General features: G+C 41.5%; 3 protein-coding genes across 6 annotated transcripts in view; 1 reads left to right on the top strand and 2 right to left on the bottom strand.

Moving 5' to 3' along the window:
* The window catches only part of LOC5574617 (rho GTPase-activating protein 100F), a 294,042-nt gene that overhangs the window by 117,645 nt on the left and 150,382 nt on the right, over positions 1 to 26,015 (bottom strand). The window lies entirely within an intron of this gene.
* Positions 5,931 to 6,614, bottom strand: LOC110681566. The gene is made up of 2 exons (XM_021857665.1): positions 6,528 to 6,614; positions 5,931 to 6,471 (listed from the first exon to the last, which is right to left on the bottom strand). Exons 1-2 carry the CDS (start codon positions 6,570 to 6,572, stop codon positions 5,998 to 6,000), a joined length of 519 nt encoding a protein of 172 aa, XP_021713357.1. The 5' UTR covers positions 6,573 to 6,614; the 3' UTR covers positions 5,931 to 5,997.
* The window catches only part of LOC5574611, a 33,450-nt gene continuing 20,133 nt past the window's right edge, over positions 12,699 to 26,015 (top strand). The window contains exons 1-2 of one of the 2 annotated variants that reach the window (XM_001661485.2): positions 12,699 to 12,809; positions 12,866 to 13,406. In XM_001661485.2, the coding sequence (XP_001661535.2) occupies positions 12,765 to 12,809; positions 12,866 to 13,339 (519 nt within the window). In that variant the 5' untranslated portion in view covers positions 12,699 to 12,764 and the 3' untranslated portion in view covers positions 13,340 to 13,406. Of the gene's footprint in view, positions 12,810 to 12,865; positions 13,407 to 26,015 lie in introns of those variants that run through there. The other variant, XM_021857666.1, reaches the window with a different exon arrangement.

Genomic DNA, 26,015 nt, shown 5'->3' with positions numbered 1-26,015 from the left:
TTCTAGAGGAAACCATTAGGAATTTTCTGGAACCTTGAAGGAATTCATGAAAAAAAACTGGAGAAATCTATGTTGGAATCTCTGTAGAGATTTTCCTAGAGTAATCCCTGGAGGAATCACTGAAGGCGCCAACCCAACAACGCGCCAAACTGTAGAGAGAAGTGTGCGCGTAAAATGAATCACCATTGCATGTTTTGTCTGTCCGTACTGTGCACCTGTTTATAAAGCGCACGCATTAGCATGTAAGTTTTGTAGTTTGCTTTGTTTCCCCCACCGAGTAGGCACGCTGCCTATTGGTGGCGATAAATCTAAAGTGAAGAGTAAAGTTCTTCGTGTGCTTCGTCGGCATCCACGCCGCAAGAAAAATATATCACAACGTAGGAAAGACGTACTGGCCGAAACACCCCATGTAGAGATTTTTCTAAAGAAAACCATGGAAGAGATTTTCAAAAAGGAATTGACGTTGAGATTTTACTGGAGTATTTTTTGTATACATTTTCATTATTTAATTCCTGAAGCAATTGTTAGAAAAAAATCTTATGAAATTCCTGCAGAAATTCTTGGGTGAATCTCTGGAAGAATTCCAAAAGGAATTCTTAGAGTAATCCTTGGATGCTTTTATGGAGACCCAGAACGAATCTCTCAAGAAATCCCTGTAGGATTATCTGAAAGGATCCTTGGAATAAGTTTTGCAGCAATTTTTCTGGTAATAACTCTGGTAGGATTCCTGGATGAAATTTTTGAGAAATCCATTGAGGAATTCGTGAGTTGTAGAACACCTGAAGGAATTCCTGGTAAAATATCTGGAGTAAGTCGTAAAAGAATCCCGAAAAAAAAAACTTCGGAATAATTCTTGGATGACTCTACTGACTACTTGACCTTTGTATTTATCCGTAGAGGAATCCTTGGAGAAAACTCTGAAGAAATCACTAGAGAAATATCTTGAGTAATGCTTGGAGAAATCATCCTAGTGTAACTCCAATAACAATTTTTGGAGAATGCCTTGAAGATATCTTTTCAAAAAACTCTATAAAGATTTTCTAGAGAAACCTCTGAAGGAACATAATCGCTTGAGAAATCTCCGCAAAAAATCCGGAGTATTTCTGAAACAAAACCTAAATGAATTCTTGGAGAAATTCCTGGAAGAATCCCAGTAAAGATTCTACAGGAGAAATCTATAAAGGAATCACTGGAGACATTCCTGCAAAAATTCCTGAAATAATCCTTGGAGAAATTAGGAATTGCTGAAGGTAATCCTGCAGCACTATCAGAAACGGCCTTAAATGTCTCATGACGATATCTCTGGCAGAAGCCCTGGTGGAATCCATGGAGAGATTACAAGAGAGATTATCTTGGAGGATTTTTTGGTAAAATCCCTGGAGGTTTTCCTGAAGGAACACCTGATGCCCCATTTGCACTGGTCATTTGATTGCTGTCTAAAGTTAACGTTGTATTGCCATCCAGTAAGTCGTTTTATTATTCATAATTTTCTCCAAATCCCTATAGGAATTCTTCAATTATTTTTGCAAGAAATGTCGCCAAAAAATTATCTAAGAAATCCTTTAGGAACAACTTTAAATCACAACCGTATTTTATAGACCAGTATGCAAATTCCGGCGCGTATTTTCTTCGAAGAAAAGAAAATTTTCTTGCTGGTGAGTATTGGAAGAAAATTTCATCTTTTCGAAAAAAATGTTCATCGAAATTTACCTACAGTTCCGAAAAATCTCCATTACATTACTCAAGAGATTTCTCTATACATCCTGTCGCTCCCTTGCAACGCCTATGCATCTACTAGTTTCCATCATTTGCTTCTATAGACTTCCTTTACCTTTGAGTCGCATGACAGCTACAGCCATAACACTAAAAAAATATAATAAAACAATCACGGTCGAAACCTATTTCTCTATTGAGTTCTGCCAGAGACTCCACCTGTGATTCCTCTAGAAAAAAATCCAGATAATTTTCCAGGTAATTGTCCATTAATTTGGCAAATCGTCCAAGGATTATTCCAGAGATTTTTCCAGAAAAATGTGGACAGAGTTTTCTCCAGCAAAATCTCTGCAGTAATTATTCCAGAAATTTTTCCAAGGATACTCCAGGAATTTTCTCCAAAGATGTCTCCAAGCATTCTTCCAGCAATTTACCCAGGTAATCCTTCTGGGATTTTTCCAGCAATTTCTTCAGATATTTCTCCACAGATTAAAATATTTATGGTTCCTCCAAAAGTTGTCCTTAGGATTTTGCAAGAATTTCTTTAGAGATTTTTCCAAGTATTCCTTCAAAAAACTCCGGCAAGATTTTCTCCAGTGATTTTCCAGAGATTCCTCCAGGATTTCTCCCAGAAGTTTCTCTAGGGATTTCTCCGTAAATCCAACAAGAATTTCTTAATATTTTTTCTGTAGGTTCCTCTTGGAATTGCTCCTGGAATCCTTCCTTGTATTTTTTCAGGAATTTATCTACGGATTTCTCCAAAAAAAAAAAAAAATCCATGGAAGGAGTTTCAGCATAAATTCTTGAAGGAATCCCTAGAAGTATTCTTGGGATTATTGCTGATGAAATTTTTGGTGGAATTCATGATGGAATTTCTAGAGGAATTCTTGGAAAGATCCCCTTAGGTATTTGCTGGACCCAGAACGATTCTCTAGATAAACTTCAAGATATCTGTGGAATCACTGAATGCATCCTCGAAGGAATTTCTGAAGATATATCTGTAGTAATTCTAAAAGAAATTGTCCAAGTGTATCCCCAGGAGGGATCTCTGCAGATATCCTTGGAGACATCTCTGCAAGAACCCCAGTAGATATTTTTCTGGAGGGATCCCAGGAATATTCCTTGAAAAAGTCCCTAGAGGAATTCCAGACGGAATTTCTGGAAGAACTGCTAAAAGCACCTGGAGCCGTATCTTATCTGGTTTTCACAAAATCTGGTTGCGATCAACACTTCTTCGCAAAGAAAAATCAGTCGAAATTGTTGTATGGATCACTGTAGCGATTATCTTGAATAAATTTGTGGTAGATAAAATCCCAGAAGGAATCTTAATAGTAGTTTACGGAACAAGTTGCAGAATGATGATTTTTACAGCACGAGTCGTAAATTTATCCTACGAGGCTTGCCGAGTAGGATAACTACGACGAGTGCTGTAAAAATCGAGTTCTGCAACGAGCGACGTACAACATTTTTTGCAATTTCGTAGAAGACCACTTGAGGGTATCAGAAAGTATGTCGGAATGCATTCACCATTATTTTACAATTTCTGAAAAATTGTTGTGTAATGATTCATAACGTAACTCAAAACAGTTGCGTAATGAGAAAGCGTTGCGTAATGAATCATTACAGCACTGGTTTCAGTTGCGTAATGACAATTCCCGCACTGCATACTTCAGTGCAGGAAAGTAGGCCGTTTCATGACAGATTGGCGTGATGAAAAACAGCCTATTACGATGAGAAATTGCAAAAAATAAAATCCTGGAGCAATCTATGGAAGAGCCTTTGGCGAAATTTTCTTCCAACACCAATCGTTATCAATCTGATCAGGACGAATGAATAATTTGGTTTCCTTTCCCTACTACACAACTTTCTACGGTTGCTATGCAACGCAAGTTCGACGAACCAAGTTTGAATGCACGAATATGTTCCTACAAAATGTTTGCAAGAAGCTCGTGCACATATTACACAGTTCGCGCAAACATTCGTGCAATGTGCACAAATGTTCGTGCATTGCACGCACTGTGTAATCAAAGCTTTAGAAAAAGTTCTTAAAAGGTCTCTTCTTCTTTCGTTTATTCATTAAACATGGTTGCAACCACGAACAAAAGGAAGGGTGAATCTCTGATATCACAACTTCCTTCCAAAAAAGTGGGATTTAAAATTGTCAACTAAAATTGAAATTTTAGTTTATTTTTTGATGTGATGAAGGAGTGCAAAAAGCGTGCTCAAAGTTGATGTGGCAGTCAAGCATCAGGCGCGAAAAAAAGGAGAATGAAACAATCGTCTCGACATGACATCCATCCACCACCACGACAACGACGATAGTGTTTACGAGAGGGAGGCAGGATGGCCACCTTTCAGAGTGGAAGGACTCGTCGGAAGTAATGGGGTGAAAGGATGTATGGGAACTTACAAGATGTAATTTTCTCACGTGACTAGACGGAAAACGACATTATTCGATTGTGTTACGATGAACAGATGTGGCTCTGATAGCGCGATGATTCAATTCGTTGTCGAGTAATTGGAGGTGGAAAGCCGTACCCATCTTTTCAGGACTGGTTCACTTCATAGTAATGCCATTACCTAGCTATTAAGTGAATGTTTTATAATTAATTTCTTGTTCCTAATTGAATCTACCTCGCTTTTAGGAAATGTTGTATTTACAACATTCATAAAATATTGTCAAATTGCCTGTGAATGAAGCCTGCTTCTCAGCTTAGTGTTCTGTAAGCACTTCCACAGTTCGTATGTCTATTAACAGGGACGATAATACTTTATGCCCAGGGAAGGGTTGTACTTTGTACAACACCCTTGATTTTGCGAATATCCCAAGAGTCTGATCACTTAGAAAGATGGCGTCTACGGCAAAGTGGTTCGGTAACTCAAGGGCTATCATTGTTCGGCAGAGTTGTTCAGTAGCTCAAATTCTTTCTTATTTTGATTGTTGAAGTTCGATATTTTGTAAAGTAATGATAGTCCCTGAGCTTCTGAACAACTTTGCCGAAGGTGCCTGTCTAAAAAGTCAATATCCTGCAGAATACGCATAACAAAAATTTCAAGCTCACTAGCGCCGTCTGGTGGCAAAATATCCTATTTTTGGCTCAAATAATGAGCTACTGAACTACTTTGCCGAAGACACTACCTTTTTAAGTGGTCAGATTCCTGAGACAACTGCTAACGAAAGTTTCATGCTCACTAGCGCCGCCTAGTGGCAAAATTTTGAATCAAGTAGCTTGACCAATGATAGTCTTTAACTTACTAAACAACTTTGCCGAAGACGCCATCCTTCTAAATGGTCAGGGTCCTGAAATATATGCAAAACAAAATTAAAACTTCCATGCCCATTAGTGCCACCTAGCGGTCAAAATCCGATTTAAATGAGGTACCATCAGATAGCGCTCTACCTCCAGAACAACTTTACCAAAGATCCCAACTTTTTATGATATCTGGATTTTGAAATATACCTATTTCAAACTGTGGTATACTCGAACCGTATATATTGCGTTCATTATTATGCAACTTTCATGAACATTTATTGATTTTACCGCATTAAAAGGGCTATACTGTAACTAAAAACTGTCGAGTATTGTTCTTAAGAAGATTCTTGAGGAAAACATTTTGGATTAATGTCGATAGCTATCTTTGTTGCAAAATGATAGCATATAAATCACAACTATTGTATAAAGTACAACAGCGCGGCAGCCCGAAGGTTAACTAAAATAAATTCATATACATCTGGGTAGTAGACTGAAATCAATGTAGTGTACCAAATCTGACAACTTACTTATTGCTTCGTTAAATTAAGGAAGATTACGCTCGGAGATTGAGTGAACTTTACTCACCTGTAATGAGAAAAGACAAGAGAAAAATGTTTGAAACGTGTGGAAAATTTCGGTATCAAATATGTAGTAAATATTGAAAGTGTTATCACACTATCGTATTTAAGCTAACTTATTGAAATATTCTACAAGGCAGCACAGTGCATTTCGAGTTAGTAAACCATAGTAAAATACGGTTTTCATGGCTATCTCGATGGTCTCTTGAAACGCCTTTGCACTGGTTTTGTGTTCTATGACTCAATATCTCTCTATCTAAATGGTCCCTTCAATATCGAGTTATAGAGAGTTGGCTGTAATATTTTCAACACTTTATTCGTGCTTTGTCGAATTTGTCCGGGCAAAACTATTGATAATTGAACAAAGTAAATCAACTCCAATTCATCAAGTGCGAAAGAAATTTTTTATTTGACCATCACTCGTACTTCAATACATTTCATAACTAGCAAACTCATCCCAGAAGTCCACCAAGTCCACCGAGAAGAGACGGAACGGATCCAACTTGAGACTTGGCTTGTGCGGCCACATTGGATACGGTAGCCAGAGCGGTGTTCAGCTGGTTAACCAAAGTCGCAGGGACAGAGCTCCCGGCAGCAACGACTTGGCTGACGATAGAGTTCAGGTTGTTCAAGGCATTGGACAGCTGCGTCGTCAGAGCGTTAAGCTGAGTAGACGGTCCCGAAGTGAGAGTTGAGCTGACAATGTTTTTCAGTGTGGATTCGATTGATTGAGCGGCAGTTTGGACGTTGGCCAGAGCTGTTTGCAGGGCAGCGTTTCCGGAGGCTACAGCATTGGCCAGGGCGGTGTTGACCAGGTTAACTAAATTGGCCACGGTCGTGAGGGCGGTCTTCACTGTGTTCAACACGGTGGAAAGGATATCGGTGAGGCCTCCGAGCAGCAAGGGTTCAGGATAAGCGACGATGACCTAGCAATGGTGGTATTCAGTGGTGGCTCAGAGGTGAATGTGGATGAGATACTTACGCCTACAAAGCACAGGCTCAGGCCAATGATCAACAGGGACTTCATTTTGAGGATGAGTTGGATATTGCCAGGTTTCGCCACACAACTGGAACTGTCGAACAATGATATCGATCGATGTATTTATACTCAAAATTTGCAATCGATAAAATGAGAAGCAGAATCTACAGTATTGTTCTATTGCTCATGTGATGCAAGCAATGATGACGATGTGATGCAGAAACGACCATATCGTGAAATGAGTCAGGTGCTTATGAATAAGGTTTATTGGTTGTGATAAGGTTTGCTGAATTATATGCTCATAAATAATGTATGATAATTCCATCCTATGCAATTTTCAGGCTGTTTCTATGAATGATTATCGATCTTGTACGATCTTAGGAACCTTTTCCGAAAGTGCACACATTTTATGATCATTTAAGTAATTGTTATGAGTAGAATTAAAACCGTAGATGCAAATTCTGTTTTCAAAAGTCAAATGGTCAGTTGCATATAAGGCTGATACAAATATTAATTTTCTTTTATGTCATCCCCCCCCCCTTCAAAAACCCGAAAACATTGAAGGGGAGAAAAAAAAGATTCATCATTTTTTTGACATCAGTTAAATTAATATTTGTATCAGCCTAAGTAAATAAAATACAAAACACATTGGAGCAGTCGACCGGTTTATTGAAAAACGGCCTTAATTTAGGGGTTTCAAAGATAGCCCAAACTTCGTTCCATAATTGGTGTAATAGTACATTTCGTAACACATCAATGCTATTGTTCATAGTATAGTCATGCAGTGCACTTATATGAATACAAACCATTGATTTAGGCCAGCTACAACGTCTCCCGAACAGAATGCGACCCGCAAAAATTAGTTTACCTATGTGGACGCGTGCAATTTGCCGGCACTGTTCAAACAGACGTAGGAATTTCTTTAGATTGGCACATGTTAACCTGTTGTCATATTTATAACTTCAATTATTTTCTTTGAAATGCACTTCTATAGAATGGTTTTGTTCTAAGAACGGTTGAAGATCGTTTGATTATTACACATCCTGACTAACGTAGACAATCAATGATGTAATATGGAGGTTAGTTCTCTTCTTCAAAACAAACGGGTGATTGAATATTGTATAAAAAGAGTAAAGATATTAAACATAAAAATGAAATTAACGGCTAAATGAAAAACAATCAATTTGTCAAATCTTTTCTCAGAATGTCAAAAGAATGAATATGATTAAATAATTGCGTCACGGAAAATTTCAGCGATAATTTTAGAAACTGACCATACTATCATGCTGTTTAAAATATATCCCTGAGAAATTATTATGAATTCACCACGGATTTTGCAAAGAATTCGCCAGGAATCAACAAACAAAACAATCTATTTACCAAAAATTTTCTACAGATGAATTCTGCTGTGTTTTCTTGAGATTTATTATTTTTTCAACTAACGACTCTCTCTAGTAAACAGCTTTTTCCAGGATGGTAGCTAAACGATCTTCGTCTATGACTATGGAAAACCTTCCTACATCAAGCTGGAAAAGCTTCTTCAAGGAAGATAGAAAAGCATCCTTCAGAATGCTGAAAGAGGTCCCTCTAGGGAGCACAAAACTCCTTCAATGATGTGGGAGAAGCCACCAAATTCAAAGAACTTCCTTCCGAAAGCTGAAAAACCTTCCTTTAGGAAGATTACAAAGAATTCTTTTGGAAAATGCCAAAGCTTACTTCTGGAAATTGAAAAAAGTTTTCACCGATGATAAAAATGTTCGCATCATGAAGCACTCAAGAGTGTAAACCAACGAAAAACAAACATGACAGACTCGCGAATGTGCTTGGTGTGAGTAAGTTCGCACCCACCTGCTCCAAAAGAAATAGCAAAAAGTTCTCGAACATTTACCTGCGAGTAGCCAAACACGGTGTGACTTTTTTTTTTGGTTTTGACTGACAATTCAGTTCTTTATCCATCAAACTGATAATAAACTACCAGTATTTTGTAAAACCCTTTGAAAACCAGAAATCTCGGAGAAATAGCTTATGCGTCCCAAAAGCGCAATTGCCTCTGAGCTGCTCTGAACACGTTCATGAATCATTTTAGCTTCGTTTACTCGCGAGCAAGAAAGATGCGAGTAAATCAGCACTTTGATACTTGCGATTTTGTTTTGTTTTTGTACCGGCTCAGCATTGCAACAATCGCAAACAGTTATAACTTTTAAAAATTTATTGATATTTTGATTAACTTCAGTTCTGTATGTAGCGTGTAGATCCTGCTAATTTCATTGATATGTGCCTAAAAAATAAATAGTAAATACTTAGTAAATTTTGAAATATATTCTGGAAAGCAGAGTATGCACGACGAAATTTTGCAAATGCTGAGAACATCTGACCAACAATTGAAAAAAAAACAAAGTGAACCAAAATTATACCCGAAAGAGCGTTTTAGGCAACATAAGAGTAATTGAAGCCAACCAAACATTTCTGTTCTGCAAGAAGCAAAAGTTTAAAGCACCAGGTAAAGCATCGAGCTGGATTACGCCAGTTTGATGTCAAGAAGGTATCAAATCGTAACGACCAGCAGAATGTGGTAGTAAACGGGCACCTAAGCACTGAAGAGTTTACACAAATTCAAACAAAATATCCTGTTTTGTAATAAAAGATGCAAAATTTCTGCGAACCTCAATCCTCATAAAACCCCACAGTTTATACCGTTCGAAAAATATTGAGCTGTTATGAAGCATGCATTACGAAAACACCCCAAAATAGTAAAAATAGACTAAAAACAGGAGACGACATCGGTCAATGTACCAAAACATGCCGGTTATATTGTTGTACAAAATCTCATGAAGCGTCATAAGAGAAAACTAAGATCATTTGAATTGGGAGCGCAATTTAAATAAATTGAACATGAACAAATTTAGCAAAAATGATTTACTTGATACTCTGCAAATTTGAAAATAATTGCGTTGCAGTTTTAACGTGCACAACCTTTATGTTCGCTACTTTCCATAACTGGCTGAAACAGCTCCTTCCAGAAAGCTAACAAATTTCTACCCGATAGGCTGGAAAAGCTTTCTACATGTTGCAGTATTTTTCTGCATGTCAGGAGTTAATCATCAATATTAAGCTCCTTTTCCCGAGCAGCCTAGCCGCGTAACGGTTGCTTCAACTGGCTAAGAATTAACACTACGGACAGCTTGTTCCGGTGGTAAAAGTCCACCTCACAGGTGACCCCTAATTCATGCGGCTTTAAGCTTACCGTGCCTAAGAATGAATGGTTAGAGGGGTCTAAATAAAACCTAACCGCAAACGGAGCCTGTGGAGTACCAGGGCGCCCTCTACAGTATTATGCCTTTCCTGTGCTACCCGGAGCAATGGCGCAGGTGACCTTGTATTTCTCCGAGATAATCGGCTGCCCTTCTTCAGTCTCAAGTCTGAGGCAAAATAAGGGTGGAATTATTAATACGTTGTACTTTAGTTTAAATTTTCACCTTTATGGTTCCGCATTATGCGTTTCACACAGTATATTCTGTGTTTCTCGCCTTTGGCGACTTTTGAGAAATACCGATCTGGTTTTTCCCTGCTGGTCTTTTTCGTGCTGAGATTGCGAAAAGCTCAATCCTACCTAGTTTGGGTAGTGGCTACGGTTAGGAAAGCTTAGTTAGACCAATCTTCAGCATAAAATATCAGTAACGATCAGTCTTGTAGACTCCTGCAAATGGTACAGCTCAAGTGGCACTAGTTCAAAAACCTTACTTTTGTGAACTTTTATCTAGGTAACCTTGTGGACCCAGTTTTTGATACTTTCAGAAACATGAAATGGCAAGCTCGTGTGCCATGCTTCGTGCATGCGTGCTCGTAAAATACTTACTCTTATGTAGCCTAAAACGCTCTTTCGGGTATAATTTTGGTTCACTTTGTTTTGTTTTTCAATTGTTGGTCAGATGTTCCCAGCATTTTTTTTTTGCAAAATTTCGTCGTGCATACTATGTTTTCCAGAATATATTTCAAAATTTTCTATTTATTTTTTAGGCGCATTTCAATGAAATTAGCAGGATCTACACGCTACATACAAAACTAAAGTTAATCAAAATATCAATAATTTTTTAAATGTTATAACTGTTTGCGATTGTTGCAATTTTAACGTGGACAATTTTTACCTGCTGAACCGGTACAAAAACAAAACAAAATCGCAAGTATCAAAGTGCTGATTTACTCGCATCTTTCTTGCTCGCGAGTAAACGAAGCTAAAATGATTCATGAACGTGTTCAGAGCAGCTCAAAGTCAATTGCGCTTTTGGGACGCATAAGCTATTTCTCCGAGATTTCTGGTTTTCAAAGGGTTTTACAAAATACTGGTAGTTTATTATCAGTTTGATGGATAAAGAACTGAATTGTCAGTCAAAACAAAAAAAAATCACACCGTGTTTGGCTGCTCGCGAGTAAATGTTCGTGAACTTTTTGCTATTTCTTTTGGAGTAGGTGGGTGCGAACTTACTCACACCAAGCCCATTCGCGAGTCTGTCATGTTTGTTTTTCATTGGTTTACACTCTTGAGTGCTTCATGATGCGAACATTTTTGTCATCGGTGAAAACTTTTTTCAATTTCCAAAAGTAAACTTTGGCATTTTCCAAAGGAATGCTTTGTCATCTTCCTGAAGGAAGATTTTTCAGCTTTCGGAAAGAAGTTCTTTGAATTTCGTGGCTTCTCCAACATCATTGAAGGAGTTTTGTGCTCCCTAGAGGGACCTCTTTCAGCATTCTGAAGGATGCTTTTCCATTTTCCTTGAAGAAGCTTTTCCAACTTGATGGAGGAAGGCTTTCCATAGTCATAGATGAAGATCGTTTAGAGAGTCATTAGTTGAAAAAAAAAAAATCTCAAGAAAAACAGCAGAATTGATCTGTAGAAAATTTTTGGTAAATAGATTGTTTTGTTTGTTGATTCCTGGCGGATTCTTTGCAAAATCCGCGGTGAATCCATAATGATTTCTCAGGGATATATTTTAAACAGCATGATAGTATGGTCAATTTCTAAAATTATCGCTGAAATTTTCCGTGACGTAATTATTTAATCATAATGTCAATCTGAGAAAAGATTTGACAAATTGATTGTTTTTCATTTAGCCGTTAATTTCATTTTTATGTTTAATATCTTTACTCTTTTTATACAATATTCAATCACCCGTTTGTTTTGAAGAAGAGAACTAACCTCCATATTACATCATTGATTGTCTACGTTAGTCAGGATGTGTAATAATCAAACGATCTTCAACCGTTCTTAGAACAAAACCATTCTATAGAAGTGCATTTCAAAGAAAATAATTGAAGTTATAAATATGACAACAGGTTAACATGTGCCAATCTAAAGAAATTCCTACGTCTGTTTGAACAGTGCCGGCAAATTGCACGCGTCCACATAGGTAAACTAATTTTTGCGGGTCGCATTCTGTTCGGGAGACGTTGTAGCTGGCTTAAATCAATGGTTTTTATTCATATAAGTGCACTCCATGACTATACTATGAACAATAGCATTGATGTGTTACGAAATGTACTATTACACCAATTATGGAACGAAGTTTAGGCTATCTTTGAAACCCCTAAATTTAGGCCGTTTTTCAATAAACCGGTCGACTGCTCCAATGTGTTCAATATTTTATTTACTTATATGCAAATGATCATTTGACTTTTGCTAACAGAATTTGCATCTATGGTTTTAATTCTACTCATAACAATTACTTAAATGATCATAAAATGTGTGAACTTTGGGAAATAGTTCCTAAGATCGTACAAGATCGAAACAGTCTGAAAATTGAATAGGGTGGAATTACAAGGTACAAAATATTCAATTATATATTTCAATTTCTTTATTATACATTCTACTCAGACATTTTGAAAATTCGTTAAAGAGAATATAAGTTTTCAACAAATCTTGAGCAAATGGTCCATGAATCCTAAGTTCAAAACAAAGCACGCTATTTCGTTCATGCTACAATAATTTATCATACATAATTTATGAGCAAACCTTATCACAATCAATAAACCTTATTCATAAGCATCTGACTCATTTCCCGATATGGTCGTTTCTGCATCACATCGTCAACATTGCTTGCATCACATGAGCAATAGAACAATAGTGTAGATTCTGCTTCTCATTTTATCGATTGCAAATTTTGAGTATAAATACATCGATAGATATCATCGTTCGACAGTTCCAGTTGTGTGGCGAAACCTTGCAATATCCAACTCATCCTCAAAATGAAGTCCCTGTTGATCATTGGCCTGAGCCTGTGCTTTGTAGGCGTAAGTATCTCATCCACATTCACCTCTGAGCCACCACTGAATACCACCATTGCTAGGTCATCGTCGCTTATCCTGAACCCTTGCTGTTCGGAGGCCTCACCGATATCCTGTCAACCGTGTTGAACACAGTGAAGACCGCCCTCACGACCGTGGCCAATTTAGTTAACCTGGTCAACACCGCCCTGGCCAATGCTGTAGCCTCCGGAAATGCTGCCCTGCAAACAGCTCTGACTAACGTCCAAACTGCCGCTCAATCCATCGAATCCACACTGAAAAGCATTGTCAGCTCGACTCTCACTTCGGGACCGTCTACTCAGCTTAGCACTCTGTCGACACAGCTGTCGAACGCCCTGAACAACCTGAACTCCATCGTCAGCCAAGTCGTTGCTGCCGGAAGCTCTGTCCCAGCCACTTTGGTTAACCAGCTGAACACCGCCCTGGCCACCGTATCCAATGTGGCCGCACAAGCCAAGTCTCAAGTTGGATCCGTTCCGTCTCTTCTCGGTGGACTTGGTGGACTTCTGGGATAAGTTTGCTAGTTATGAAATGTATTGAAGTACGAGTAATGGTCAAATAAAATTCCCCTTACGCACTTGATGGGTTTGAGTTGCATTACTTGGCTTGAATAGAAAAAGTTTTGCCCGGAAATAAAGACATTCATGTTCCTTGCAGTTGCTCCAAATTTTATGGCACATAAGGTAATAGAGCAAAATCTAGCTTGCTCTGAAAAATGTACTGCGATCTGTCAATTTGGGTACTTTTTGCAGTACCGTAATCCTGGGTAACATTGTTCAGTTTATAGGATATTTCTTAAATATTTAATTCAAAAATGCAAATGTTCTGAGTGTTATATTTTTAAAACAAGTACTGCCACCTAGAGCTCGTAACTATATACTGTATTTTGTTTGTTGAAAGATTTAAGCATGTTGACAAAAATGTTTTATGTGATTTTTTCTCATTTAGCTGAAATGGTTTAACATTGATCATCCATGTAAACAACGTTCGGTAATATTGAAAATGTCGTTACTTACTTAAATCATGGCCCCTGAAGCCGAATATGATGTCCAAACGCTTTAACGCTTTACTATTGTAGTTATTTAATAATTAAATACACCTCAAACAGCGGAATACGCCTAAAAGTAGGCAATTTCCTAAGGGAATTCTACATTCTTAACAGTAACAGTAAATTAATGTTGCCTAATTGAACATGCATATACAAGTTTTGACTACGGAATCGTTTTTGGCGATGTCATTTTTAGTGAGAACCGCATTTTCCTTGCTCATATCGCTTGCAGAACTTATGTGAGACATGAATCTTCGGTAATGTCATCCTTAACTATTGAAATCATTGTTTCACAAACTTGACAAATTTACGCATAAAGTTAACGCAATTTTTGCAAAAATATTGATTTTTAATAGCTCATAAATATAAGCAAGAGAAGCAACATTCATGCTTTGAAAATGTTTCATCGATAAATGATGATACCAATTTATTACGAGATAAGTCATTCCGATCAATGTTACCCCGCTGATCAATGATACCCCGGATTACGGTACCAATGACCAAATGCAGTACTTGTCGCACCCATTCTGAACCTACTATTTCTCTATTTGTCTCTGAATAAAGTGTTGAAAATATTACAGCCGGAGAGTTGTAGTAATTCAATGTAGAAGGAATTTGGGAGGGAGAAACCGATACAAAATTTCTCTACGTCAAAGTGAGCAGAACTGTCACTGTGAGCCCAGATCTTGAACAATGGACAAACATGATAAAAGCGTGTAATTAATCAAAGCATATTTTTGCATTTCATCAAAGATAACAAAAATCGAATGAGAATCAATTCACGCAAACCCAAAAGTAACGTCACGTGAGCACCCTTTATTCTAGTTGAATATAATGTATTTAAATACGCATCTTTTTACTGTTTTCAATAAAAATGAAATTTAAACGCATAGAAAACTGTGGCCCTTTTTCAATGTGTGTCCAGAAAGATCGAAGGTACACAACAAAAGAAAACTAGCGATTTTCTGTGATTTTTTTGAGTGATCTCACAAATTTTTGTCACTTTGCTTATAGGAAATGTTCCTCACAACTCCCTTCGCGGGACGAGTAGATGTCTGGTTATTTGTAAAGGAATATGTCAGATAGTCAGGCTGCTTTTAAAGCTTTTGCTTCGGCCAACTCAAGGTCGAAGCTTGTTATCGCATGTCGAACTCAAATTGAGGAACTGAATTCAGTCAACTCTGTAAACCTTGTATGGGTACCTTGCCATTCTTCCATCACTGGATATGAATTGGCTGATGAGCTAGCTCGCGATGGAGCATCGCATGACTTCATTGGCCCTGAGCCTGCTATTCCAATTTCGAAGTGCTGGGTGAAGCTTCAGATAAATTCTTGGGCGGCAGCTCAGCACAAGCAATATTGGAATAGTTTGGAGTCGTATCGTCAAACAAAATTGTACATTACTGAGTCATCTCCAAGGGTGGCGAAGTATTTATCAAATCTGTCAAAGCAGAATTGCAGTCTCTTGGTCAGAGCGTTGACATTCAGCGTGCTTACTCATTTGTGTGTGATAGTTGTGACTCCGATCATGGAACTTCGTATCACCTGTCCAGTTTTTGCGCAAATGCGATTCCAACTACTTGGTAAACACTTATTAAGTGAAACTGAATTCAGAAACCTGAATCTTCAGGACATTTTGTTATTCTTAACCCGCTGTGGCTCTCTTTGCGCTCATGCGTTTTGCAGTGCCCTTTTAAGGGCGCTGTTCGAACCCATTGTGGTATGGAGCTACTTGCTCTCATTTCGCTCAAGCGATCTTCCCTCTTCAAGGGACCCCACTCCTATTTCCTCCCATCTTTCCCTTCCATTTCCTCTCCCATCGGGTAGATGATGAAATAGGCTCAAATATAGCGACGGCACAAATCTCCAAATGGCGGGGAACGTGTTTCTGGAGCCGGCCTTCTGATACCTGATACCCAGACGACCGAGCGGCGCGCTGGAAGTGGAAAAAAATCAAAGACAGCTGACCCTGTGAAGGCCCGGAAGGCGTAGGATTATAACAAGCGTAATCCGAACCTTTCGATTCACGACGCGGCTCAGAAGGCCAAGTGTTCTGCCTGGTTCGTTCAGCAAACCATGAAACGAGCTGGGCTTCGTGTATTCAAGGGCCGGAAGGCACCGAACCGGCGTGATCAACAAAACACGGCGGCCAAATCCCGCGCAAGGAAGCTGTATCGAGAGTTGTTAACGAAACCGAAATGTGTGGTTTGGTTATGGATGACGAAACCTATATCAGGGCACACGCAAAGCAGATACCGGGGCTGAAGTTCTACGTTGCCAAATCGTGGTTTGATGTTATGTTCCGGAAGACATAAGGAAGAAAAAAATTGACAAGTTCGCCAAAAAAATACTTGCTCTGGCAGGCCATATTCCAATGCGGTAAACTGAGTAAACCGTATATTACAACGGGTAACATCAACAGCGAAATTTATCGCATCGAGTGCCTCCAGAAGCGTCTGATGCGCTTCCTGCGGTCTCACGGAGGCGAGACATTATTTTGGCCGGATCTGGCATCATGCCATTACGCGCGATCGACATTGGATTTGTATAGAGACAATAACGTTGTTTTTGTGCCAAAAACCGCCAACCCCCTAAATTCATCAGAAACTCGTCCAGTGGTAAGATTTTGGGCTTTATAAAGACCAAAGTTCGAAAATCGCCCAAGGTGATTAAAATCGAGCTGGAATTGAAAAATCAAGGACGAAAGTGACCAAAAAGGTTGGCTCCATCATTGCACAAAATGTATGAGGGGTAGAGTGATGCAAATTTTGAAATATATGCTCCCCTATGCTTAAACGATGTCAATTATGGTAATTAGCATCCTCACAAAGTTTAAGGTGATTCGGAAGAAATTTGGTTGTGCACACGCCATTTGAAGTTTATATGGAGATTACTATGGAAAACGCCAACCTTCTGTGTTCAGCCCCCTATCTCTTCGTCATAATATTTTATGTAAAAGTGAACAAACTCTTCTCATGCGAAATCCTTACAGCTACAACTTTGCCGAAGACCATATTTTGATTGGACATCAGGAAAAATTATTATTCATCATCAGAAAGTGGGTTTGCATTTTACATGCTTCACCAACTGTTCGGCAGGCAACATTGCACACTGGTCCAGCAAGCTAATTTAGGCGGACATGAGGTTTTCGTCAAGATTTATTGATTTTAGAGCCATAGTTTATTCTGAGAATATGTTCAGAATTTTCAGTACTACAAAATGTACGGAACAAAAAATTTTTTACGGTGATCGCAAGAGTGACGCATACGCCAACTTTTTTATTTTAACGAATCGTAAGTTGGTATGTTCAGCAAAGTTGTAGCAAATGATCATAGAAACAACTTTGCCGAACAAACTTTTTCTCGGTTTTGCTTCAGAGCCGAGATAATTAAGTATTTTTAATAAAAAATCGTTTTTTGCTCTCAAGTGTTTTATTTTTTAGTTTTATTAGCCTACTACGTTCTTGAAAGTTTTTATACTTATCATTTGCTACAACTTTGCTGAACATACCAAAGTTGTATTTCTTATGGTTTTCATGTTATTTGAGTTTTTCATCTTAAAATTAGCTATTTTGTATGCCTTGTATCTCAACTATGAGCACCTCAAAAAAATATATCTTTCCACCAAATGATTTTACAGTCTTTCAAGTATCTGTGAGCAAAATTTGGAGAAGATGATATTTTTCTATCTCGTTTAAAATTGATTTTACTAATAGACGATATGTGTTGCGGCCCACTGTTCACAATTGCAACGCCGCGGCCCACTGTTGCGAAAGAGCACAACCGTGAACGTGTTCTGTTTTGTTGTTGTTGTGCAGCATAAATGTTGATTAACGGAGAGTGCAAAAGGAGGGAGAAAACAGCCATCGCAGCTGATCGGTGATCAATTAGAAAGGCAACTGCGGTGGAAGATGGTGTTTTCTCCATCAAGAATTAGTGTTTGCCAGTGAAGTTTCCTGTAATTTGTTTGTTCTATTGTGATCGTTTAACATAGAATATCGTCGAGCTGTAGCCAAGTAGTGACGTTAGTTATTCGTCACCGTTGTTTACCGTAAGATTACGTTTGTTCAATGTGTGTCGTATGTGCTAATGTTGATTATTGTAAATAGGATTACCCTGCACACCCGGAGGTAGAGTAAGAGGAGCAATTGTGGCCGAAGGGAAAAAACTAGATTGTAAGTCGTTTGTATTTAATTGTTTGTAATAAGGTTTAACGTAAATGTTGTAAATATATTTCTAGTTGAGTTTGTTGCGAGCCGACATACTGTGAGATCGTTTTTACCCGCATCCGAAGGGTGCGAACATTCCTCAAAATCTATCTACCACCATGGCCTACAAATACCCGTGCTGCAATGAAGGGGAGGATTTCGATGCCAGCGTTCGTTGTGAAAGGTGTGAAGAATGGTATCACTTTTGCTGCGTGAACGTGGATGATAGTGTCGCCGAAGTTGTCTGGTATTGTGGGACCTGCCTAGGAGAGGATCGAGACATCCGTACTTCGTTGGGTGCCCCAGGCAACACCGCCATATCTCCAGTGGTGTTTAACCATCCCAGGCAGATTGAGGGTGATAGGGCAGGTATCGGTAAGTCGACGAGAAGCAAGACCAAAGGTCGCATCACTAGGGACCAAGCGCAGGATGAGATTGTCGAAGATGTTGAAGTAGGCAACTCAACTCAAGCAGAAGATCAGGAGACAATAGATTCAGAAAGAAAGCAAGAAGAAGAAGAAGCAAATAAAGATGACCGCGACGCGTTTTTGCATGCTTTGACGGAGGCATTCGGTCGTTATTGCAACCAGGTCAAGCGTTCAGAGTCTGTTCCTGTGAAGAAGCCCGATCGTGTTCGTGAGAGTGTCAAGAAAAGTGCCAGTTTGAGTGCCAGAGTGTCGTCGCCGGAGTCAACGCGTACCCGTGCGTGGAGAGAACTTCAAGAACTCGAGGAGTGGAACCGATTGGAAGAGCAAGAGGAAGAGAATCAGCGTAAAATCCTGGAGCTGGAGCGGAAGAGAATAGCCCGCAAGAAGAAAGTGCTGGAAAGAAGGTCGGAATTACGGAAAATCATCGACCAGGGAAGGAAGGTGGAAGAATTCGTGTTCAACGAGGATGAATTCCCAGAAATGGAGGCTGCAGTTGAGTTCGACGAGGACCTGGAACTGGAAATGTTTCCGAAGGATGTTGGACCATTACAGCGTCGGAAGAACACGAGACCACCGAAATCCCAACTTCTGGACGTCAGACTTCCAAGGCCGTCGTTTGAAGAAGAATTAGGTGTTCGTCATACTGCTTTCGACGGAGAGTGTAGTGAAGAGCGAGGCGCTATCGGACGCAGTTTGAGTCGGATCAAGATGCCAGAGCCAGGTCCATCGCGGCTTCAAATTGCTTCGAGGCAGGTGTTTCCAAGGAACCTCCCAAAGTTCAATGGCGCTGCCGAAGAATGGCCAATATTCATCAGCGCTTACGAACAAGCAAATCAGTCCTGCGGTTTCACCAATGCTGAGAATTTGGTCCGTCTACAGGAAGCATTGAAAGGGAAAGCATTGGAAACGGTCCGAAATCGACTGCTTCTGCCGGAGAACGTCCCGTTGATAATCGAGAAGCTGAAGAAGCGGTTCGGAAATCCAGAAGTCTTGTCGACGAGGTTAGCAAATCGGATTCAGCAACTTGAAGGACCGAAGGTCGAGAGTCTCGAGTCGGTGATAGAGTTCGGGAGTGCCGTAGAAGAATTCACCCAACACCTGAAGGCGGCAGGACTTGTGAACCACCTGAAAAACCCGATTTTGATGCAGAGTTTGGTCCAGAAACTGCCATCGTATTACGCCATGGAGTGGGTGGAGTATAAGCGACGAGCCAAAGCCGTTGACCTCGAAACATTTGGCGCGTTCATGGAGTGTCTGGTGGAAAAGGCATTGGAGGCAACCTTTGAGAAGTCGGAAGAGATCGAGCGTTCCAAATCGCGGGATAAGTCGAGGACGAAAGCCTTCGTTCACGCCACCGACGGAGGAAGCACTCAATCCGGTCAAAAGAGCGTGACGGAGAAATCAAAGTCGAATTTGCCGCCTCAGTCTCTTCGCCGGGACTTGAAATGTTCGGTTTGCCAAGAACCCGGGCATTTTGGGAGAAACTGTCAGGAATTGCTGAAACAGGACCTGGAAGGGCGGTGGAAGACGGTCGAGAAATTGAAGCTGTGTCCTCTCTGTTTGTACGACCATGGCCAGCGATCGTGTCGTATAAGGATGCAGTGCAAAGTGGAAGGATGTCAAGAATGCCATAACGCTCTGCTACATGGACGTCGAAAACAAGCAGCGAGAGTTCAAGCACAGTGCAATAGTCATCGCCATGAAACCCGAGCAGTGTTGTTCAGGATGATTCCGGTAATGCTGTACAATGGGAAGAAGAAGGTCGACACGCTTGCGTTGATCGATGAAGGATCGTCCGTTACCATGATCGACAGTGAGTTGGCGAAAATGCTAGGTGTTGACGGGCCGATAGAACCGTTGGAGATGACTTGGACGAACGGTGTGCAGCGTACAGAATATGAATCCAAGAAGGTGGTGCTGGAGATATCCGCCATAAATTCGAGGGAGCGGTATGAGCTGGTGAAAGCCCACACGGTGCATAGGTTAGACCTCCCTACACAGAAGATGGACGCAAGACAGCTAGTGGATGAGTTCAGGCACCTGGACCACATCGATATTCCCAGCTATGGCAGAAGTGTACCGAAGATCATGTTAGGAATCGACAACCTACATGTGATCGCTCCGCTAGATTCGCGGATCGGAGAATGCGGCGAACCAGTTGCCGTGCTTTGCAAGCTTGGTTGGGCAGTGTATGGACAGCAAGCGAAGGTCGTAGACAGAGTCCATTTCTTGGGCCATCATCGATGCTCGTGCGAAGAGTGTAGCAAGACAGATAAAGGGTTAGATGAGCTGCTGAAACAACACTACCAGCTGGAAGAAATTGGAGTTTCCCCTGTTCGCCTGGAGTCGGATGAAGATCGCAGAGCACGCGAGATTCTGGAGAAGACTACCCGGAGGGTTGGCGAAAGGTTCGAGACCGGACTGTTATGGAAGGAAGATGATGTTACATTTCCGGAAAGCTTCGACATGGCCTTGAGAAGGATGCGGAGTTTGGAAGCGCGAATGAATCGGAATCCTGGAGTTCGTCAGATTCTTGAGAAGCAGTTGGAAGATTATCTGGTCAAGGGTTACGCACATCGTATCACTGAGCAAGAGTTGAACGAGACGCCGAAAGGTAAAGAGTGGTACTTGCCGCTGAATTACGTAACGAACCCTAAAAAGCCGGGCAAGGTACGATTAGTCTGGGATGCAGCCGCTAAAGCGCATGGAGTGTCGTTCAACGATATGCTACTGAAAGGACCGGACATGATTATTTCGTTACCAGCGGTGATTAATGGCTTTCGCGAGAAAAGGATAGCATTCGGCGGTGACATAAAGGAAATGTTTCACCAAGCACTGGTGCGACCGGAGGATCGTCAAGCACAACGATTCCTGTTCCCTGGTGCGGATGGAGAAGTGGAAATCTACGTGATGGATGTGGTGATTTTCGGATCGAGTTGTTCGCCTTGCTCTGCGCAATTCGTGAAGAATCTGAATGCTCAAGAACATGCTGAACAGTATCCAGAAGCAGCGGACGCGATTGTTCGGAAGCACTACGTCGACGACTATTTTGACAGCGCCGACACCGAAGAGGAAGCAGTTAGAAAGGCCAGTGACGTCTGCCGAGTACATGCCAAAGGAGGTTTCGAGATTCGCAACTGGGTCAGTAATTCGGAGGAAGTTCTGCGGCAGCTCGGAGGGCCAAAGTGTGCGGCGAAGCCGCTAGAAGTCGACAAGAACTGCCCCACGGAGAGAGTTCTCGGAGTATTGTGGGACCCGGAAGGAGATAATTTCGTGTTTTCAACGGAGATTCGACAAGACCTTCAGGCCTACATCCGAGAAAACGCCTGGCCTACGAAAAGGATTGCATTGAGGTGTATTGCAAGCATGTTTGACCCGAAACAATTTCTCGCTCCCCTGTTGATACAGGGAAGGATCATCATGCAGGACGTGTGGCGTAGCTGCATCGGCTGGGACGATAAGCTCACCGAAGAGCATTATGAGAGATGGAAGAAGTGGACAAGCCTGTTCCACCTGATTGACGAAATTCGAGTTCCACGATGTTATCTCGGTGGACTAGAGTCGGAGGCGTACCAGACAGTGCAGCTACACGTGTTTACCGACGCCGGAGAAAAGGCCTATGGGTGCGTTGCCTACTTCAGGTTCGAGAACGGCGGAGTCGTTCAGTGCGCATTCATCGAGGCGAAGGCGAAGGTGGCTCCACTTCAGTACTTGTCTATCCCGAGGTTGGAGTTGGAGGCCGCTATTCTTGGTGCTCGGATGATGAAGTCGATTTGCGAAAATCATTCCTTTCCCGTGTTGAAGAGGTTCCTGTGGTGTGATTCAGATACAGTGGTGTCATGGGTGAAGTCCGATCAACGAAGATACAGACCGTTCGTCGCTTATCGAATCGGAGAGATCATCAGCACCACGAATCCAGAAGATTGGCGTTGGGTCAACTCGAAGAGCAATCCAGCGGACGATCTGACGAAGTGGGGAAAGGAAACGGAAATAAAGTCGAGCAACCGATGGTACAAAGGACCGGAATTCCTGTATCAAGGAGAGGAAAATTGGCCGAAACAGAACCGTCCGAGAGTAGAGGTCGCCGAGGAACTTCGAGCAAGTGTGCTGTTCCATTACATTGCGTTGCCCGAAGGTTTGATGGAGAGGATGCAACACATCTCAAGATGGTCGGTGATGGTCCGGACGATAGCAACGATGTTCCGCTTCGTATCCAACTGTCGTCGTCGTATTCAGAAGAAGCCGATTGAAGCATTGCGGAAAGCCGATGGTGGAGGTATCTCGAGCGATGAAGTACCGTTGCGGCAGGAAGAATACCATGCGGCGGAGGTCCTCTTGTGGAAGGCGGTGCAAGCAGACGAGTTCGCCGATGAAGTGAGGACAATGCTGAAGAACAAAGAGTTGCCGTTATCGGAAGCGATACCTCTCGAACGGTCAAGTTCGTTGTTTCGCCTGGCACCGTTTCTGGATGAAGACGGAGTCGTTCGGATGGAAGGTCGAACCGGAGCAGCGGAGTATGCAGCGTTCGATGCAAGATTCCCGATCGTTTTGTCGAAGGACCACGTAGTGACGAAGAGACTGTTGGAGCATTACCACCGGCAGTTTGGCCATAGCAGCAGAGAAACCGTGGTGAATGAAATCCGGCAGCGGTTTTACATCCCGACGTTAAGAGTGCAGGTCGACAAGGTGATACGTGGATGCATGTGGTGCAAGATTCAGAAGGCGAAGCCAACTGTGCCGAGAATGGCACCATTACCAGGACAGCGTTTAGCGGCGAAGGTAGATCCGTTCTCCTACGTCGGTATCGACTACTTCGGCCCACTAGATGTCTCCATTGGACGAAGGAAGGAGAAAAGATGGGTGGCACTCTTCACTTGCATGACAGTGCGGGCAGTGCATCTGGAGGTGGCGTATAGCCTGACGACGGAGTCGTGCAAAATGGCGATCAGGAGGTTCGTGAAGCGACGTGGCAGTCCAACCGAGATTTTTTCGGATAACGGCACTAACTTCGTGGGTGCAAACCGAGACCTAGTTCGAGAGATAAACGCGGGATGTGCAGATACCTTCACCAGTTCGAAGACCCGTTGGACGTTTAACCCACCGTCAGCACCACATATGGGTGGTGCGTGGGAGAGAATGGTGCGCTCGGTGAAAGAGGCGTTGAAGGCGTTCACCGACGGACGGAAGCTGACGGATGAAATCCTGCAGACGGTGTTGGTAGAAGCAGAATACCTGGTGAACTCGCGCCCATTGACGTACGTGTCCACCAACGTGAAAGAGGACCAGGAAGCGCTAACTCCGAACCACTTTCTGCGTGGCTGTTCGACTTTGGAGTGTCTGCCGTCAAGAGATCCCGTAGATTTGGCCGATACATTGCGGAGCAGTTACAATCGAGCACAGTTTCTGACGGATGGTTTCTGGGACCGTTGGCAAAAGGAGTACTTGCCGACGCTGAACAAGAGGACGAAATGGTTCGTCGACCGACGACAAGTGGCGGTCGGAGACTTGGTGTTTGTTGCTGAAGGTGACAAGCGAAGTAGTTGGGAGCGAGGCATTGTGAAGGAAGTGTTCACCGGAAAGGACGGGCGGATTCGTTCGGCGAACGTGCAGACGAGCAGAGGTGTGAAAACTAGGCCGGTAGCAAAGCTTGCCGTTCTGGAGATCGACTCGGAGGAGTAATCCCTGTTCCGCACCCGAGAAGCAGCCACAGGGTTTACGGGTGGGGGGATGTTGCGGCCCACTGTTCACAATTGCAACGCCGCGGCCCACTGTTGCGAAAGAGCACAACCGTGAACGTGTTCTGTTTTGTTGTTGTTGTGCAGCATAAATGTTGATTAACGGAGAGTGCAAAAGGAGGGAGAAAACAGCCATCGCAGCTGATCGGTGATCAATTAGAAAGGCAACTGCGGTGGAAGATGGTGTTTTCTCCATCAAGAATTAGTGTTTGCCAGTGAAGTTTCCTGTAATTTGTTTGTTCTATTGTGATCGTTTAACATAGAATATCGTCGAGCTGTAGCCAAGTAGTGACGTTAGTTATTCGTCACCGTTGTTTACCGTAAGATTACGTTTGTTCAATGTGTGTCGTATGTGCTAATGTTGATTATTGTAAATAGGATTACCCTGCACACCCGGAGGTAGAGTAAGAGGAGCAATTGTGGCCGAAGGGAAAAAACTAGATTGTAAGTCGTTTGTATTTAATTGTTTGTAATAAGGTTTAACGTAAATGTTGTAAATATATTTCTAGTTGAGTTTGTTGCGAGCCGACATACTGTGAGATCGTTTTTACCCGCATCCGAAGGGTGCGAACAATATGAGATAAATCCATATTTATTGAACATTCATACATGTACGACTCACAAAAGTCATGGCTACCTAAGCATATCAAACCAAAAGTAACACGTGTATTTATATAGGAATATAAAGTACATCGTTTTTCAGTTGTTTTCGATTAACTTGGAAGCTTCTGCAAGAAATTTATCGTCTTTTCCTCTACCTGTATTTAATCTATTCCTAAACAAGATCACCGGGTTGGAAGTCAACATAAGCCGTATAAAATACTTATACAAAATTTACAGTCCGATTGAATTCTGTCGCATGATTTTCCCAGAATCTCCTGATGGATTTATTCCGCATTTTTTATGCTTCTTCGGCGACATGCCGGACAACATCACTCCATGCGAAAGTAGTTTTTGCACCGTTGGAGAGAGTACATACCAATCGTAGAACTGGCGATACTAACAGTATGTTTCTGACAAAAACTGATCAAATGCCTCCTAGTTAATCTTCCGATTAAAGTTGACCACTTTTAAAATGATTGAGATCCGTGAAAAGAAGTTATTACAAGTGCGGAAACGCTAACAAAAGTGCGCAATTGAATCAAATCGGGTAGGTGTCTTCGGGGGACTTATTCTTCGTAAATCGAAGAATAAGTGCTCTGAAGACACCAACAGGATTCAATGCAATCCCTCACTTTTATTTACACTTTCGGACTTATGAGGCCGCACTTCGCAGTTCAGTAGTGAAAGAAATACACAATATCTACTTCCCGTAAAAAGCGGCATGCCGTGTTACGACCATTTGAGTTCCTACCAGCTGGAAGAGGTTCGTACAGTCTCAGCCCTAACCTTCCTTCGAGGGCTTTTCCTGGCGATCCTTAGAATGCTGTTACACTTACTGATACGTCTACAACCATTGCACGGAAGTGGTGTTGTCCGGCATGCCGCATTACCAAAGAAAAACATGAAACGTGGAATCCATCAGAAGATTCTGGGAAAATCATGCCACAGAATTCAATCGGACTGTAAATTTTGTATATGTATTTTATACGGCTTATGTTGACTTCCAACCCGGTGATCTCGCTTAGGAATAGATTAAATACAGGTAGAGGAAAAGACGATGAATTTCTTGCAGAAGCTTCCAAGTTAATCGATAACAACTGAAAAACTATGTACTTTATATTCCTATATAAATACACGTGTTACTTTTGGTTTGATATGCTTAGGTAGCCA

The sequence above is a fragment of the Aedes aegypti genome, chromosome 1, assembly GCF_002204515.2.
Source record: "Aedes aegypti strain LVP_AGWG chromosome 1, AaegL5.0 Primary Assembly, whole genome shotgun sequence".
In the NCBI taxonomy this organism is placed as follows: domain Eukaryota; kingdom Metazoa; phylum Arthropoda; class Insecta; order Diptera; family Culicidae; genus Aedes; species Aedes aegypti.
This window is presented reverse-complemented; position numbering and strand designations above follow the sequence as displayed.

Bases quoted from the DNA above. Each gene is read 5' to 3' on its own strand.
- LOC110681566 (XM_021857665.1), bottom strand. From the start codon at position 6,572: ATGAAGTCCCTGTTGATCATTGGCCTGAGCCTGTGCTTTGTAGGC. The intron at 6,472-6,527 runs GTAAGTATCTCA...CACCATTGCTAG, and splicing joins TGAGCCTGTGCTTTGTAGGC to GTCATCGTCGCTTATCCTGA.